The following is a 19,089-nucleotide window of genomic DNA, read 5'->3' on the forward strand; positions in this document are numbered from 1 at the left end:
TACCTCACCACTCGTCTTGTCTTTTAGGCCTAAGGCCCAGGCATATTTGGATAGAATGTCTATCACTGTTAAGATGTACTTAAAACCGCTGTTGTGTTTGGAGAACCGGTGCATATCCACCAAATCTGCCTGCCACTGCGCATCCACCTCTGAAACAATGGTCTTGTTTCTTTTAAAACGTATTCGAGCTGGTTTGTGTAAAGTGTAAGCATCCTGGTCTGAAAGCTATGCTGTTACCTGTCTTCTGTTTAAAGTTTTACTATGCTTTCTGGCCGCTTGAAAAAGAGGGTTGACCCCGCCGAAGCTCCCAACTTCCCCGGGGGGGGGGGGTAATATATTTTCTTTAACAGCGCCGTCTGTGTAGACATGACTGTTACTGGTACCGTCTTTTACTACCACGAGTATGAAAGGGGACACATTCATATTGACACATTTAAATAAGTTTTATTAATCGCCTGGTTTAACACGACCTTTTACAGCCACCTATAAAATGGATGCCATGACTCCTACCATAAGGGAGTCTCAGATGGTTCATTCTTCCATTTTGTCCTTTTCGGCTTGAGATCTGTATCTCAGACATGAGCAAAAGCAGCTGACGCACGATATGTTTACTCCCACAGGGCTTCCAATGTGTAAGTTCTTAAAGGCCTCTAAAAAGGCAGCGTCGACCTGTTGAGAGATTTTCAGAAAAGAAACCGTGTAAGCACCCCCACTGCTTGTTTTTTTTTTTTTTAATTTATGCAACCCCCAGTTCCTACCCCATTACCCACCCCTCCTCGACCGCCGCTTCTTAAGCATTCATTTACCTGAGCGCCGTCTAATTTACCAACTAGCTCCTAGGACAATCAATACTCCTGGACAGCCACATCCATGATGTGTTGCTTCCCCACTCCCCAGAAGATGGTCTGCAAACAGCCACAGAAGCACTGCCCCTCCCCCAGCCAATTCAGCATAGCGAAGAGGGAACTGCAAAACCAAAACCATGCAGGATTTTTTCCTTTTCCTTAAAAAAGGGGAAATTAAATACAAAATCCACGTTGTTAAGTCTCCTACAGCAACGGTAACACGGGCACTGCCGAGATCCTGCTTGCTTGGTGGGATGTTTGAAAACCAAACGGTAAGCTATGAAGCTACACATATAAAATGAAAAACAGGACGCCTCCTGGCCTTCCTCTGCACGCCAGTGGGCAGGAACTTTAACTGCCCAGCCATCAGTACCAACCCAGCACCCAGGCCATGTTACTGTTAGAACGCAGAGACGCGAAGGTCGGAGGGATATTTGCTGCAGGCCCCATCTCTCTGGGTCCGGTAGTCACTGCGCATGTCAAACCTATGCTTTAACACTGCACAAACCAGTTGTTTTAAAGAGACTGTTCTACCGACAAGCAGTCAGGACGCTCGTTCTGTTTCCTTTCCAGAGCACAGCTGCCCTGCCGCCCTGTGGTGGCTCTGGAGTCACCCTGGGGGCAGAGCCCCTGGGCTGAATTGCCAGCCCCTAGAAATTCCACAGGCTGAGCCGGAAGGGTTTGAAGAGGAAAGCGTGGCAGGGGGAGGCGGCCCATGCTGTTGTGCCTGAAGCAGGCTGAGAGGAGGCAATGGGGAGCCAGGAGAGGAGGGAGTGAGGCGGGAGAGCAGAGACGCAGGTGGGGTGAGAGTCTCCACCGCTTCCATTGATGGGCCTGGTCAGGAGAGACAGGCCATTGCACGGACCCCACCCCGTAGTGTTGGTATTCCATGCTGTGGCAAGAGAGGGTGGGGGGGCCAGTTGTGAGGGTGCTTGCCTGGGACTCTGGGGGTCTGGGTTCAGTTCCCTGCTACACTAAAGACTGCGTGTGTGACCCTGAGCCTCAGTTCCCACACCTGTGTGATGTGTGTGATAGCTCGGCCCGGCCGCGCTGGGGTTGAAGACACGTTCGTTAAAGAATGCGAGGGGCTCAGGGGGCCTCACGGCGTGGCCCGTAGATAGGAAGAGCTCTGGGCCGCATGTCCAGGAGCTCAAGAGGGACCAAGGGAGGGATTCCCAGGGTTGGGGTCGCACCATGTTAACTGATGGCTCTGCAGGCCACAGCTGTGAGAGCTCCTCAAGGTTTAGGCCTTGCTGACTTGGTCTTGTGGTGTGTCCTGGCAATTAATTGAAGTGCCAGTGGCTGTGGTGAAAAGCATCAGACAGACTAGGACATAGGGCGGAAGGAGGGCCAGGGGAGAACAGTATAACAAGGAAGAATGGGGAGACTGAGATAAGGAGTGGGTCCAGTGTCTGGCTGTGGAATAGTCTCCAGGGAGCTGCTTGGTTTGCTGAAGGCCAGGCTGGACAGAGCACTAGGTGAGCAGAACTCTGTGTGTAGAGTGACCCGATGTCCTGATTTTATAGGGATAGTCCCGATTTTGGGGTCTTTTTCTTGTATAGGCTCCTATTACCCCCCCAACCCCTGTCCTGATTTTTCACACTTGCTGTCTGGTCACCCTATCTGTGCTCCTCCTTCCTTTGACATAGACTTGTACTCCCGAATCTGAGCTGATGTTCAGGGGGGAAAACACACTTGCCCTCCTGGTTGTGAAGAGAGCCTTGAAAACGTGACCCAGGTGTCACTGCTGCAGTTTTGTGTTCCTGAGTCTGCAGACAGCCTGAAACAACAGCTCCGAGAGTAGTAAACCTCCAGCTTTTTAGTATAAATGAAGCTGCTGCAGAATTTTCAGCTGGCAGCACCAGCGTGGGATGGAATGCAGGGTGCCTGGTGCCTACTTTACGTTCAGCTTGCCATGTTGTCTGGCACAGTCACTGTATGGGAGCAAGCTGTCCAGGTAGGCAGGGGGGCTAGCTCTTATGGGTCACTTCCTCTCTCGTTTCTCTGAGACTGGGACCCTCCCTCTGCAGAGCCCCTGTTTCCGAGCAGGGGGTGGTGTCCCCCTCCAGGGATGTGGGTTGGTGGTTGCCTGGATGTGTCATGCCCAGTTGTGGGGACTCAGATGGATGGCAAGCTGTGTGCTGGGAGAACGCGTATTGGGAAGTGTGCTGGGCCACAGTGTGGGTGACTGAGGACGGGGGCCCTAGGCGGGGCTGGCGTGTGCTGTTGTATTTCAGACCTTGCATGGTGCAATGCCAACTAATCTGGTTCATTGTCTTTACAGTGCTGGAACTTCCCAAAGAACTCTCGGAGATGTCTGATCCAACACAAGGTACACTGATCTCTCCCCACCCCTGCTGCCCTGTGCCTGCCTGCCCTCCCTGTGCTCAGGGGAGAAGGGCTCTGTTCTCCCTCCCTTTCTCAGCTCTCCTCTACTGGTCCTTGGCACAAGAAGGAGGCCGTGCGCAGGAGTCCTTTCAGGTTCCTCTCGGGATCTGGTTCTGTAAGGCACCTGATTGTCGGTAGAACAGTCTCTTTAAAACAACTGGTTTGTGCAGTGTTAAAGCATAGGTTTGACATGCGCAGTGACTACCGGACCCAGAGAGATGGGGCCTGCAGCAAATATCCCTCCGACCTTCCCCACAGAGCCAGGCTGTTTGCAGTGCCTGGCTGTAGTCCAGCTCGGCTTCTCTCACGTCCCTAGAGGGATACGGCTCCACTTCCAGCTTACACTGCCGCACTGCGTGAAACAGCCGGCAGGTCCCATCCCGGAGCAGGCTGCGCTCCTGGGGCGGGAAAGTGATGCCCATGGATCTCTCAGCAGAGCAGTGTGAATACCTTAGATGAATGTCCCTACAGAGAGACTCAGTGTGACTGTAACCCTGAGGACTGGGATGAAATTAAGAGGAGAGGGAGGCTAGTTATCAGGAGAATCCTCCCAACAGACTAGGGAACAGTCCCAAGGGAACGGCTGAAAGCCCCCCTGGACTGAGGCACTCAACTGGACAAAGCACTGCAGAAGGGACTGTTAGGGGAGAACCCTGCACCGCTGGCAGGTAATGGGAGGGATAGATGGGGGTCCAGAAGGGACCTCTCGGGTCAGAGCGTCTGCTACCAGCCTCAGAACGCAGACAGTAAACAGCGTCTCACCAGAGAGCCATCTCCGCCAGCTTTTTCACCCTCACCGCCGCCGTGCACACAGCTCCCCTGGGGGTGCAGGGATCTGCCTGCCCCTGCCTTTAGATCCCAGCTTGCAAGGCTTGACTGAAGCCTCTCAGCAGAAAGCAAAGCAGAGCTCATCCCTGTCTGGGCAGCGCCAACAGCACTTCAGCCCCTTGCCTGCGGCAGAGTCCCCCAAGGCCATACTCACTCTCTGTGGGATCTGGCTTGATTGGCTCAAAGGAGGTAGAGGGATTGGGCAGGACGGAGCTGCTGTCTAGCGAGGCAGATGACTGGAGCGGCTGCGTATCTAACACCGGCGGCTGGCTGGCTGGCGTGGCCACCGAGCTGAGAGGGTCGAAGTCGCTGCTGCTCTTGGACTCTGCTGCCGAAACGCTGCATTCTGTTACACACATGGGAGGGCGGGGCGGATGTCAGGGGACTCCAGAATAAGTGACCCCAAAGCAGCAGCCACAGCCCCCAGCAAATCCAGCCGCTGCCCCCTCGTTAACAAACCTGGCCTAAGTGCAACAGACACTGGCATGTCCGCAGACAGACGGCTTTCTGCCTGGTTCTCTCTCCCCCGGACAAGCCTGCGTCCCTAGCACACACAGACTCGCTGTCCTAAACTCTCCTACTGCCCACAGAGGCTGTCACTGCCCCCAGCACCTGCTGGCATCTTGCTGGCTGAGAGCACTGTCTCCATCACACTCCCAGCCAGCTGGCTGGGAGGTAGCAGAGGGGTCACTGCAGTGAGGGGACGGCCAGCCTGGCCCCAACCAGAACAGGAGGTAAGGGCTGGAATTTACTGACTCAGTGCTCTAGTCATTGCACTTCAGCTCCCATATACACCCACAGCCCACTGGTCGTGGAAGACGTAGGGCGGAGCTGGGAGGATCCAATGGACTACAGAACAACTCTGGCAGGGACGGGGGAGATCCACGTTTAGCTGTATCTGGACATTCGGAAGCATTCCCATATGAACTCCAAAGTGCTTCTAAAAAGCCTCCCCCATTCCTAGCTGGTACCTTCCCACTCGCCTGGCCACCAGCCCACTCCTTGCTCACCTGGGCTCGTTGTTTTCTGTGCAGCCGGGCTGTGGTCCTGAGTGCTGGTCGGTGTGGGCGTGGACGGGTGCGTACTGCTGGGGACAGATGCCTCCTGGAAGTGGGCAACAGGCGATCTCTGTGGTTTAGCGGGCACGACTGGCTGGCACTGAATGAGGTCTTCAGGGGGAGGGACAGGGAGCACCACAGGGGGGGAGCTCAAAGCATCTTTGTTTACGAGGAGGACATCAATTGGACCACTAGTGCTTTTCAGATGGATCTGATATTTCTTCTGTCCATTCAGGCCCTGAGGAAATCAGGAAGCAAAGTACCCAGATACAATTAACAGCAGTCCTCAAAACAGGACTTTAGCTTCCCGGGGCAATATCCACACTCTGGAATGGCTCAGCATGCTACAGGAGCTCCTCCCTCCCTCAGACAGCTGCTCCCTCTCCTCCCACAGCTACCCCTACTCCAGCACACTCGGAATGATCCTCCTTCCCCCAGCAGAACAGCAGGCAAGCCATGCCCACATCCTTCCAGGAACTCCAGCCAACCCAGGCCACCTCCATCCCAGCCTGATCGAACACAGCACCCACCTCCGGAATGGGAACCTCCAACCGAGTGCCCGACGGGGCTCGAATTGCTAGGAGGGTGTCTCCTGTGAAAACAGACTGGTCAGCGCTCGAAGGGATACCTCTGGCTGCTGGGCCCACTGTGGGTTGTCATTCACCCAGCCCCTCCCGGGAGAACTCCTGCGCACTCCCACCAAGGGGTGGGAGTGCCTTCCTGGGGAATCACCATCCATCCTTCACAATGCACCCCTGGCCCAACACACTAAACACAGGGGAAACTAAACACAGAAAACAGAGCGCTACGGAAGAAGCGCACGCACTCAGACGTCATGGAGGTCCCTCCCAGGGCAGGACCAGGATGATCCGAGAACACTTTGTATGGGTATCCTGAATGGCATGCCCTTCCTCCTCCCTGGAGAGTCCCCCTCTTGCCCCAGCACTGCAGCTCAGCCCTCTGACACAGCCGGATTCCCGAGGAAGGGCTATTCTCTGCACCAGGCCCCAGTTCAGTTTCCACAGTCACCAAGCGCTGAGCCAAAGGAACAGGGAGTTATGTGGATTAACACTGTTTGCGCTGGTTTTTAAACGTGCCCCATAGCCACTAATGAAACGGCCAACAGGACAGCAAGCAGGCCGGGAGCGAAGCTCAGAAATCAGACAGACGCTGAGTCCAGCAATAGCTGTGAGTAGGGCCAACACAGGATCGCAGACACTTGACTCCAAAGCTTTCATCCTTTGAGAGAGAGAGAGAGAGAGAGAGAGAGAGAGAGAGAGCTCAGATATGACCTCCAGGTAGCTGTCCTAGGACCCTGCCAGCGATTCAGAGCTCGTGTCGAGTGCTAGGACTCTGGTAGCAAGAAAAGAGGGTTTGAGCGTCTCCAGAGGAAAAGGGAGCTAGGGGCATTGATAGAGACCTGTGCAGGGAGTGACCCCAGAAACAGCCAAGTTCAGGTCAAAGTTTATGTGAGTTATTGAAGTTAGCAAGAAAGGGACACCAAAAAGGGAGCAGTCGGGGCCCATACCCAGCTGAGCTGGGAATGCCACTGCCTTGAAGAATCTTTGATGTTTAACACCTTTCTTTCCAAAGATGTGCACGTAGTCATAGGAACTGAAAACAAGTCAGCTTTGTGCAATATCAAGCCACCAGTAAGCAGGAAATTCCCAGCATTCCTGCTGCTCCTGTAGTACTAATTTAGCTACACTGCACACCTTCCGTCAGCTCTGGCTGGCACCAACACCACATGAGTTCACGTTTAACACAGAAAACAAGACTAGAAGTTGTGACGAAGTGGGGGGTTTTCTTGTTTTCTGTGGAGTTTCAATGGTTTGCATGCGGAGGGGGTGGGACTCAGTTTCCCTGGGTGTTACTGGTTTAACGAGGTGAGGGGAGAGGGAGTGTGTTTTGCAGAGGACCGGAGAGAGGACTTGGGGACCCAGCCGATGGCTGGGAGGATGGATACCCCAGCAACCGGTGACCTGGCGACCCGGAGGCCCAGCTGAGGAGACGCAGCCAGTTCTGGCCAGTGGGCGGACAATGGGCTGCAGAGTGAGGACCCAGTGACCTAACCAGCCGGTTCCAGCCAGAGGACAGAAGCGAGGAGAGGAGGCCCCGGTTTACAATCCTGTTTACCTGGAGAGAAGACAATGGACAGAGGCGGGGCCTGGGGCCGGTGATCTCAGATGCCCAGCTGGGAGCAGGGGGGCTCTGGGCTGGAGAGGGGGAGCAGGCAGAGCCCACCTGGATGCAGAGAGACTGGGATGTGCTGAGGGAGGCCAGGCCTGAGGCCCTGAGAGTTTCCTGTGCTGTGTTCAACTCTCAATAAATCCTCCTGTTTTATGCTGGCTGAGAGTCACTCCGGTCTAGGGAACAGGGTTGCATCAACCCCTTCGGGGGTGGAGGCCCCGGGGGTCCAGAGCGAGTGGACTCCCTGAGGGGGCCCACGGCAGAGACAGACGTGCTAAGGCTCAGAGAGGTGCAGATCCAGGAGGTGGAGGGGCCTGACCCCGAGAGAGAGTGGACCCCCGAGAAGGGCTGTCGCACTGAAAGGGGCACCCCCCACGGACCGCACGGGGCCAAGAGTGGGCACGATCGGTGAGTCCGTGACAGAAATATCATACCCATGCAGCACAGCTGCACTCATGCTGGCCTCTGGGTGACTGACATTTCAGCCTTTACATGGCACGAATTAGTTTTTGGCCTTTAACTTCTCATGGTTTATTAATAAAAATAGGTAAAAGGGAGGAAAATCCCAAAAGCCACAAAAAAGGAAGAACAGTGGGAGAGAAAGTTCTTTGATCTCAGCCCAGTAACTAACGGCTCTCCTTGTAAATTCCCTGGCCCAAAGCAACCTGGCTTACAAAAGTTATTGCCAAATCTTGTGGCGTTTGAAAAGTGAAGAATTTTCAGCAATTTATCCTTACCAAATACATCTTTAAAACACATTAAAATATGGACAGAAGAGTCCTAAAGTACATGCTTAAATTCCAAACTTTCAATGTTACTACAACTATTGAAACATGTTTCAAATTTGCCTTGAACTTTAAATCTCAAGAAACAAGCCAAGTCTGATGTTTGTGCCTTGATCTTTTTCGAGTTTGAGTGAAAATTTTAAGCTAGCGACATAAGGTAAATTGGTATTTTTTCCACTCAGTCTAAGAAACAGCGCAACCTATTTTCATTCAGTTTTTCAAAACAAATTCACATTTGAGATAGGGCCAAACATGGGAAACTTCAGCCCACAAGTCATTTCCTGAGAAAAGGGGGCAAGGTGGAATGGAAGTTGGAATTCAGCCTGAAGTACAAGGCTGTGATATAAGAGACCCAGCAAAGCATCACCAAGAGTGGAAAGTCAGATCTCCTACACAGAGATCAGCTTCACCCCTGGGAGGCCAGCTGGGATCACCCTGTAATACCACGAGGAGACAGGCTGAGATGTCTGTTTTAAAACAGCTGGATAATTCAGATCCGCTCCCAAAAAGACAATCGGTGACCTTGAGTCCAGCTGCAAGGCCTTCCCACTGCAGAGTGAGGTTTGGCTTCAGATGTAAATCTGCTCTGAAGAGCAGGAGTGACAAGCAACCGCTGAACTCTTTTAGACTTGGGCTCTTGCACCTCAATTGCCTCCCACGCATAATGGCTACCACACAACATTTGTCTACTTCTGTCCCATCACATCCTCCCATGCGATTACAAGTTATTTGGTGCCTTACATTTTCCTGGTGCGTTACACAATCCCTGCCCCAAGGAGTCAGAGACCAGACATGGCACAGCAGGAAAGCTGAGGGTTGCTGTGCACAAGTTACTGGAAGGAAAACAAGAGAAGCTTCCTGGAAGAAGGTGGCTCTTGAGGAGAAGAGAGAAAGAGCTTGGTGAGTAGGCAGAGAAACTGTTGCAAGCCCAGGAAGCAACATGAGGTCAGGCACAGAGTCAAGAGAGGGGAGGACAATGGAAGGTGCGCTAAGGAAAAAGGACTGGGAGGAACGCTGAAAGAAATAGGAGCAAACAGTCGGGGGAGGCGAAATCATGTAGGGCCTTGGATCTACCAGGGCCTTTGAAATAAAGGCATTTATTTGTACAAATGAGGCAAAGAAAAAGGAATGCTGGCTCTTCTCAGTCATATGCAAAGGCCTCCAGCTGGCAAGCAGCGCATCTCAGCCCTGGGGAGGGTTCTGCTATGGCTTCCCTAGGAAGGGATGACCTGCCAAGGAAAGCTGAAATCCTGCAATTAAAAACTTGCCCCATGGGATAACATGGCCCCAGATACAAAGGGACAGAGCAGACAGCCCCCTACTACAAGTGTGCTCTTGGAATTCTATGGTCTACACCTTGCACAGAACAGTCCCACTCCCAGATAGGACTCCTCTGACTGCAAAGATGCAGCTTGAATTTAGTGGCAGCTGATCCCTGGGGTTGTGGGAGAAGATGCAGGACTGTCTCTTCACGGAGGACACAGAGAGCACATCTTGGGGACCAGCCATCTCCCTCCTGGGAAATGGGGGAGCACAGCTGGGACAGCCAGGTAGGTCTGCTGCCTCAGGCCATGGGAGATTAGTCAGGGGCCCAGCACCATCTCCTCACCTGTGAAGCACTTGCAGATATCTTCGTGCGTCACATAGGCTAACGTTCCTGTGGTTAAGGAGAAAAGGTGCAGCTTCCTGTGGGGACACAGAATTCAAAGAGCACCTGGTGTAGTGTCTCCTTCCTGCATGCAGACAATGGAATTCCTAGAAGAAGCTAAATGCCCGCACCAGAGCCTCTGAAGTGGTCTGCAGAGGTCTACCTGCAGCAGGGTTAGCACTCACAGAGACCACCTGCCTGAGAATGTAGCACTGATGAGTCAGAAAGAGGCATTTCTGTCCCGAGTCTGTACTGAAGCGATGCCTCAACATGGTGCTAGGGGACACCACAGGGACAAAAGTGATCGCTGAACCTCCTAACACACCTTCCCCAAAGGTGGAGCAGTCCCCAGTGGTCCTGGGGAAATTCCAACCCAGCTGATTACACTTGCCTCCCCAAACATTCCCTGCAGGGGCACATGGATAGTTTGCTTTACTTGCTGTTGGGTCATGTTACAGCACGCTGTTAATCAGCTGCTGTGTGCTACCCCAGACGTGGATGCATTCAGGGCTGGCTATTATTATGAATTATTTGTCCGAGCGTACTCCCAGGAGCCCATCCTGCTAGGTGCTGTGCAAGTTACATTTGTGCAATGCTTTGCGGGATTTGATGAGAAAGTGCTATAGACATGTAAGCTCATTAGTACTGGAGGGAGAGGCAACCGTCCCTTCAGGCCCAGCCAGCCTGCAGCCAGCCCAGGGGGAGGAAGAGGGAGAGCAGCAGGAACCGAACCGGGAGCTGGGGGGGCTGAAAGGATATCTGCTGTTCTGTACGTCTTCGGTGACGTTTTTAATGCTCTGCTGGACCCACATCTTCTGCTGCTCCAGCTCCTGTTCGCGCTGCTCCAGGTCCTCTATCTCCGCCTTCAGCTCAATGAGTTTGTGGGCTATCTCGCGGGTGTTGCAGCCCGGGCCCACACCTCTGTGCAGACAGAGAGAGGAATGAGTGGCCCAGCCTCATTAAGGGAGAAAATCAAATTTGCAGAGGGCACTGACTGCACCGCCTTGGAAAGAGGAGCCACTCCCAGCCCTCTCCCGACACACAGAGGTTGGAGCCCAGCTCTTCCACACCTCACCAGCTCCCAGCAGTGCCAAACCCATTCTCCAGCACCATAGCTAGAGCCCCAGCTCCCCTCACCTTCTCCCATCGTACGCCAGGGTCAGAGGCCCCAGATCTCCCATCTCCCCACCAAAGCCTCCTTCCAGCACAAGAGGGTCAAAGCCTACCCTCCTACTGGGGGAGGAATCCTTCCTCTCTCAACACTAGGGTAAGGGCTGGAGGCATCTGTTCTGGTCAAAGCCCCTGCAAGTAGTTAGCATGTTCCAGAAAAACCAAAACAAAACCCACATTTGATCAACGAAATTCTGACCAGCTTGAGAGGAGTTCTGCTGCATCCTAGCCACGCCTGGATGCAAAAGTGCTTCCTTCGCTCGGCACTCAGCCAGCAGGCCACAGCCCTACCCAGATCTATTAAGCCTCCTGTTTTCAGTCATCCCTCCCTGAGCTCCCAAGTGGATGACTACATCCATGCCTGCTGCCTAGAGCAGCAATTGCAGCACTGCAGATCCCAGGGAGATTCATCCAGCTCCCTAGCGTGCCTCTGCCCAGACAGACGACCCCAGAGACAGACCCAGTTCTGAAGAGTGAGCATTCATTCCACTGTCTTAGTTCTCTGGACAGTGACGCAGCTGGGAGCTTCTCCCCGTGGCCACCACCGGAGCTAAATGACATCACCTCTACTGACCTGGAGGATGCCAGTAGCCTCTCATAGGTGCCAACAGTTCTGGGAGGAAGATGCCCACCCCAAATGTCACTTCAGCACCCTAGCCCCCCACACACACACACACACCCCAACATGATAAGCAGCAGCTCCCAGGGGTAGAGGCTGCTCAGGGGGCTGAGAAGGGAGGCTGCAGCCCAGCACCATGGAAAGACATTCAGCTTAACCCCCTCGCAGCCCCATTCTCCCTCTCCAGGCCCCATCCTGAGCTTCCGTTTATCCAAAGCAACTTTTTTCATATTGAATCTCCCTCTCTGCCCCCCAAAATCGTCCGTGTTGAAAAGGCTGCTCACCAGGGTGCTGTGAGCTGCACGTCAGTGATCTACGACATGGTGGGGTGAGATAGCTTTGGGGACAGACTGTGCAGTGCGCTTTTGTGATGCATAAACATGCCGCTTGGTGTCAGTGATGTGAGAAAATGCATGTTCATCTCATCACTTACATGCAATCTCCAGCGCTTCAGCCAGAAATGGTCTGATTGCCTCTCTGCTCCTTGTTCAGCCCATGCACAAAAAGCCGCCCTCAAAATTTCAGCCCCCGGCTCTATTCTTTTTTTAAGCAGATTAGGGAGGGTGTGATGAGGCAGCTCTTGTACTACCCAAAGTTCTCCGATTTCCTTGACTCTCTTGGATGTAGGGCCCAGTGTCCACACAAGAAGGTTCCACTGGTGGAACTGTCCTTCGGTTGGCAGGAACTCTCGCCCCCCCGGGACAGTCCCCCTCCCCCACAGGACAGCCCCTCCCCCCGCTCTCGCCCCCCGGGACAGCCCCCCTCCCCCACAGGACAGCCCCTCCCCCCGCTCTCGCCCCCCGGGACAGCCCCCCTCCCCCACAGGACAGCCCCTCCCCCCACTCTCGCCCCCCGAGACAGCCCCCTCCCCCCCGCTCTCGCCCCCCGGGACAGCCCCCCTCCCCCACAGGACAGCCCCTCCTCCCGCTCCCGCCCCCCGGGACAGCCCCCCTCCCCCACGGGACAGCCCGTCCCCCGCTCTCGCCCCCCGGGACAGCCCCCTGCCCCCCGCTCTCGCCCCCCCCGGGACAGCCCCCGCTCCCCGCCCTCGCCCCCCGCCGGGCCGCACCAGCTTGAGGTCCAACACGCCGTCCTTGGCCTCCTGCAGCAGCGAAACGAACTTGGTGGTGAGCAGCCCCAGGCTCTTCTCGTGCCGGCTCGGGGCCCCCAGGGGCTGCGGCCCGGACTCCGCCATCTGCCTCCCCGCGCCGGCTCCTCCGCTCAGCCCGGCCGCTTCCGCTTCCGCCCGCAGGGCACGACGGCAGCCCGCCGGAAGAGCGCCGCAGCCGGGGCGGGGGGCGGGGCCCGGGTCCGGCCCGTTGCCATGGCGAGGGCCGGGCCCCCTCGCGCTGCTGGGGCCGCGTCGCGCGCGGACCCTCCCTCGGGCCACGGGGCGACACGGGCCAAAGCCCGGCGCGGGGGCAGCCCCACGCGTGTCCCCCGCCGGGGCCGGGGGGAGCGATGCCTCGTGTCCGTCTCATCCCGCCCGTGCGGATCCCGGGGCGGGAGGGACTGACCGGACCCAGCCCGGCGGCTCTCGGCCTTTCCAGCCGCTGCCCCCCCCACCCCCCGCGGGGTCTGGTTTGTCCCCTGCGCCCCCACGTTTCACCCCCTGTGAGCCGGCTCGCAGCGTCAGTGCTGGCCTCGCGCGCCGGGCTGGCCCGGGCCGGTGTCACCCGTCAGCGTGACAGTCCCTGGCACTGACCCCCGGGCCGGTGTCAGCCGTCAGCGTAACAGCCCCTGGCACCGACCCCCGGGCCGGTGTCAGCCGTCAGTGTAACAGGCCCCGGCACTGACCCCCAGGCCGGTGTCAGCCATCAGCGTGAGAGTCCCGGGCACTGACCCCCGGGCCGGTGTCAGCCGTCAGTGTAACAGCCCCTGGCACCGACCCCCGGGCCGGTGTCAGCCGTCAGTGTAACAGCCCCTGGCACCGACCCCCGGGCCGGTGTCAGCCGTCAGCGTGAGAGTCCCGGGCACTGACCCCCGGGCCGGTGTCAGCCGGTGTCAGCCGTCAGCGTAACAGCCCCTGGCACCGACCCCCGGGCCGGTGTCAGCCATCAGCGTGACAGTCCCTGGCACCGACCCCCGGGCCGGTGTCAGCCATCAGCGTGACAGTCCCTGGCACCGACCCCCGGGCCGGTGTCAGCCGTCAGTGTAACAGCCCCTGGCACTGACCCCCGGGCCGGTGTCAGCCGTCAGCGTAACAGCCCCTGGCACTGACCCCCGGGCCGGTGTCAGCCATCAGCGTGACAGTCCCGGGCACTGACCCCCGGGCCGGTGTCAGCCGTCAGCGTGAGAGTCCCGGGCACTGACCCCCGGGCCGGTGTCAGCCAGTGTCAGCAATCAGTGTAACAGCCCCTGGCACTGACCCCCGGGCCGGTGTCAGCCGTCAGCGTGACAGTCCCCGGCACTGAGCCCCGGGCCGGTGTCAGCTAGTGTCAGCCATCAGTGTAACAGCCCCTGGCACTGACCCCCGGGCCGGTGTCAGCCGTCAGCGTGACAGCCCCTGGCACTGACCCCCGGGCCGGTGTCAGCCGTCAGCGTGACAGTCCCGGACGCTGACCCCCGGGCCGGTGTCAGCCGTCAGTGTAACAGCCCCTGGCACTGACCCCCGGGCCGGTGTCAGCCGTCAGCGTGACAGTCCCGGGCACTGACCCCCGGGCCGGTGTCAGCCAGTGTCAGCCATCAGTGTAACAGCCCCTGGCACTGACCCCCGGGCCGGTGTCAGCCGTCAGCGTGACAGTCCCTGGCACCGACCCCCGGGCCGGTGTCAGCCGTCAGCGTAACAGGCCCCGGCACTGACCCCCGGGCCGGTGTCAGCCAGTGTCAGCCATCAGTGTAACAGCCCCTGGCACCGACCCCCAGGCCGGTGTCAGCCGTCAGTGTAACAGCCCCTGGCACTGACCCCCGGGCCGGTGTCAGCCGTCAGTGTAACAGTGCCCGGGAACTGACCCCCAGGCCGGTGTCAGCCATCAGTGTAACAGGCCCCGGCACTGAGCCCCGGGCCGGTGTCAGCCGTCAGCGTAACAGGCCCTGGCACCGACCCCCAGGCCGGTGTCAGCCATTAGTGTAACAGTCCCTAGCACTGACCCCCAGGCCGGTGTCAGCCATCAGCGTAACAGGCCCCGGCACCGACCCCCGGGCCGGTGTCAGCCATCAGCGTGACAGTCCCGGGCACTGACCCCCGGGCCGGTGTCAGCCATCAGTGTAACAGCCCCTGGCACTGACCCCCAGGCCGGTGTCAGCCAGTGTCAGCCATCAGTGTAACAGGCCCCGGCACCGACCCCCGGGCCGGTGTCAGCCGTCAGCGTGACAGCCCCTGGCACTGACCCCCGGGCCGGTGTCAGCCGTCAGCGTGACAGTCCCGGGCACTGACCACCGGGCCGGTGTCAGCCGTCAGCGTGACAGTCCCCGGCACTGAGCCCCGGGCCGGTGTCAGCCAGTGTCAGCCATCAGTGTAACAGCCCCTGGCACTGACCCCCGGGCCGGTGTCAGCCGTCAGCGTGACAGCCCCTGGCACTGACCCCCGGGCCGGTGTCAGCCGTCAGCGTGACAGTCCCGGACGCTGACCCCCGGGCCGGTGTCAGCCGTCAGCGTAACAGCCCCTGGCACCGACCCCCGGGCCGGTGTCAGCCATCAGCGTGACAGTCCCGGGCACTGACCCCCGGGCCGGTGTCAGCCAGTGTCAGCCATCAGTGTAACAGGCCCCGGCACCGACCCCCGGGCCGGTGTCAGCCGTCAGCGTGACAGCCCCTGGCACTGACCCCCGGGCCGGTGTCAGCCGTCAGCGTGACAGTCCCGTGCACTGACCCCCGGGCCGGTGTCAGCCGTCAGCGTAACAGCCCCTGGCACTGACCCCCGGGCTGGTGTCAGCCATCAGCGTGACAGTCCCGGGCACTGACCCCCGGGCCGGTGTCAGCCGTCAGCGTGAGAGTCCCGGGCACTGACCCCCGGGCCGGTGTCAGCCAGTGTCAGCAATCAGTGTAACAGCCCCTGGCACTGACCCCCGGGCCGGTGTCAGCCGTCAGCGTGACAGTCCCCGGCACTGAGCCCCGGGCCGGTGTCAGCCAGTGTCAGCCATCAGTGTAACAGCCCCTGGCACTGACCCCCGGGCCGGTGTCAGCCGTCAGCGTGACAGTCCCGGACGCTGACCCCCGGGCCGGTGTCGGCCGTCAGTGTAACAGCCCCTGGCACTGACCCCCGGGCCGGTGTCAGCCGTCAGCGTGACAGTCCCGGGCACTGACCCCCGGGCCGGTGTCAGCCAGTGTCAGCCATCAGTGTAACAGCCCCTGGCACTGACCCCCGGGCCGGTGTCAGCCGTCAGCGTGACAGTCCCTGGCACCGACCCCCGGGCCGGTGTCAGCCGTCAGCGTAACAGGCCCCGGCACTGACCCCCGGGCCGGTGTCAGCCAGTGTCAGCCATCAGTGTAACAGCCCCTGGCACCGACCCCCAGGCCGGTGTCAGCCGTCAGTGTAACAGCCCCTGGCACTGACCCCCGGGCCGGTGTCAGCCGTCAGTGTAACAGTGCCCGGGAACTGACCCCCAGGCCGGTGTCAGCCATCAGTGTAACAGGCCCCGGCACTGAGCCCCGGGCCGGTGTCAGCCGTCAGCGTAACAGGCCCTGGCACCGACCCCCAGGCCGGTGTCAGCCATTAGTGTAACAGTCCCTAGCACTGACCCCCAGGCCGGTGTCAGCCATCAGCGTAACAGGCCCCGGCACCGACCCCCGGGCCGGTGTCAGCCATCAGCGTGACAGTCCCGGGCACTGACCCCCGGGCCGGTGTCAGCCATCAGTGTAACAGCCCCTGGCACTGACCCCCGGGCCGGTGTCAGCCAGTGTCAGCCATCAGTGTAACAGGCCCCGGCACCGACCCCCGGGCCGGTGTCAGCCGTCAGCGTGACAGCCCCTGGCACTGACCCCCGGGCCGGTGTCAGCCGTCAGCGTGACAGTCCCGGGCACTGACCACCGGGCCGGTGTCAGCCGTCAGCGTGACAGTCCCCGGCACTGAGCCCCGGGCCGGTGTCAGCCAGTGTCAGCCATCAGTGTAACAGCCCCTGGCACTGACCCCCGGGCCGGTGTCAGCCGTCAGCGTGACAGCCCCTGGCACTGACCCCCGGGCCGGTGTCAGCCGTCAGCGTGACAGTCCCGGACGCTGACCCCCGGGCCGGTGTCAGCCGTCAGCGTAACAGCCCCTGGCACCGACCCCCGGGCCGGTGTCAGCCATCAGCGTGACAGTCCCGGGCACTGACCCCCGGGCCGGTGTCAGCCAGTGTCAGCCATCAGTGTAACAGGCCCCGGCACCGACCCCCGGGCCGGTGTCAGCCGTCAGCGTGACAGCCCCTGGCACTGACCCCCGGGCCGGTGTCAGCCGTCAGCGTGACAGTCCCGTGCACTGACCCCCGGGCCGGTGTCAGCCGTCAGCGTAACAGCCCCTGGCACTGACCCCCGGGCCGGTGTCAGCCGTCAGCGTAACAGGCCCCGGCACTGAGCCCCGGGCCGGTGTCAGCCGTCAGCGTAACAGCCCCTGGCACTGACCCCCGGGCCGGTGTCAGCCGTCAGCGTAACAGGCCCCGGCACTGAGCCCCGGGCCGGTGTCAGCCAGTGTCAGCCATCAATGTAACAGCCCCTGGCACCGACCCCCAGGCCGGTGTCAGCCGTCAGTGTAACAGCCCCTGGCACTGACCCCCGGGCCGGTGTCAGCCGTCAGTGTAACAGTGCCCGGGAACTGACCCCCAGGCCGGTGTCAGCCATCAGCGTAACAGCCCCTGGCACTGACCCCCGGGCCGGTGTCAGCCATCAGTGTAACAGTCCCTGGCACCGACCCCCAGGCCGGTGTCAGCCGTCAGTGTAACATGCCCCGGCACTGAGCCCCGGGCCGGTGTCAGCCGTCAGCGTAACAGTCCCGGGCACTGACCCCCGGGCCGGTGTCAGCCGTCAGCGTAACAGCCCCTGGCACTGACCCCCGGGCCGGTGTCAGCCGTCAGCGTAACAGGCCCCGGCACTGAGCCCCGGGCCGGTGTCAGCCGTCAGCGTAACAGCCCCTGGCACTGAGCCCCGGGCCGGTGTCAGCCGTCAGCGTAACAGCCCCTGGCACTGACCCCCGGGCCGGTGTCAGCCGTCAGCGTAACAGCCCCTGGCACTGACCCCCGGGCCGGTGTCAGCCGTCAGTGTAACAGTGCCCGGGAACTGACCCCCAGGCCGGTGTCAGCCATCAGCGTAACAGCCCCTGGCACTGACCCCCGGGCCGGTGTCAGCCATCAGTGTAACAGTCCCTGGCACCGACCCCCAGGCCGGTGTCAGCCGTCAGTGTAACATGCCCCGGCACTGAGCCCCGGGCCGGTGTCAGCCGTCAGCGTAACAGTCCCGGGCACTGACCCCCGGGCCGGTGTCAGCCGTCAGCGTAACAGCCCCTGGCACTGACCCCCGGGCCGGTGTCAGCCGTCAGCGTAACAGGCCCCGGCACTGAGCCCCGGGCCGGTGTCAGCCGTCAGCGTAACAGCCCCTGGCACTGAGCCCTGGGCCGGTGTCAGCCGTCAGCGTAACAGCCCCTGGCACTGACCCCCGGGCCGGTGTCAGCCGTCAGCGTAACAGCCCCTGGCACTGACCCCCGGGCCGGTGTCAGCCGTCAGCGTAACAGCCCCTGGCACTGACCCCCGGGCCGGTGTCAGCCATCAGCGTGACAGTCCCGGGCACTGACCCCCGGGCCGGTGTCAGCCGTCAGCGTGAGAGTCCCGGGCACTGACCCCCGGGCCGGTGTCAGCCAGTGTCAGCAATCAGTGTAACAGCCCCTGGCACTGACCCCCGGGCCGGTGTCAGCCGTCAGCGTGACAGTCCCCGGCACTGAGCCCCGGGCCGGTGTCAGCCAGTGTCAGCCATCAGTGTAACAGCCCCTGGCACTGACCCCCGGGCCGGTGTCAGCCGTCAGCGTGACAGCCCCTGGCACTGACCCCCGGGCCGGTGTCAGCCGTCAGCGTGACAGCCCCTGGCACTGACCCCCGGGCCGGTGTCAGCCGTCAGCGTGACAGTCCCGGACGCTGACCCCCGGGCCGGTGTCAGCCGTCAGTGTAACAGCCCCTGGCACTGACCCCCGGGCCGGTGTCAGCCGTCAGCGTGACAGTCCCGGGCACTGACCCCCGGGCCGGTGTCAGCCAGTGTCAGCCATCAGTGTAACAGCCCCTGGCACTGACCCCCGGGCCGGTGTCAGCCGTCAGCGTGACAGTCCCTGGCACCGACCCCCGGGCCGGTGTCAGCCGTCAGCGTAACAGGCCCCGGCACTGACCCCCGGGCCGGTGTCAGCCAGTGTCAGCCATCAGTGTAACAGCCCCTGGCACCGACCCCCAGGCCGGTGTCAGCCGTCAGTGTAACAGCCCCTGGCACTGACCCCCGGGCCGGTGTCAGCCGTCAGTGTAACAGTGCCCGGGAACTGACCCCCAGGCCGGTGTCAGCCATCAGTGTAACAGGCCCCGGCACTGAGCCCCGGGCCGGTGTCAGCCGTCAGCGTAACAGGCCCTGGCACCGACCCCCAGGCCGGTGTCAGCCATTAGTGTAACAGGCCC

General features: G+C 60.1%; 1 protein-coding gene across 1 annotated transcript; it reads right to left on the bottom strand.

The window, feature by feature from the left end:
• Positions 1-431: 431 nt before the first annotated feature.
• Positions 432-9,797, bottom strand: LOC135888995 (transcription factor E2F4-like; the record flags this gene model as incomplete). The annotated part of the gene is made up of 5 exons (XM_065416807.1): positions 432-669; positions 4,216-4,407; positions 5,072-5,357; positions 5,650-5,711; positions 9,704-9,797. Coding segments are annotated over 5 exons (663 nt in total), but the record flags the coding sequence as incomplete, so codon positions are not given.
• Positions 9,798-19,089: the final 9,292 nt, after the last annotated feature.

Source organism: Emys orbicularis, chromosome 14, assembly GCF_028017835.1.
Source record: "Emys orbicularis isolate rEmyOrb1 chromosome 14, rEmyOrb1.hap1, whole genome shotgun sequence".
NCBI lineage: Eukaryota > Metazoa > Chordata > Testudines > Emydidae > Emys > Emys orbicularis.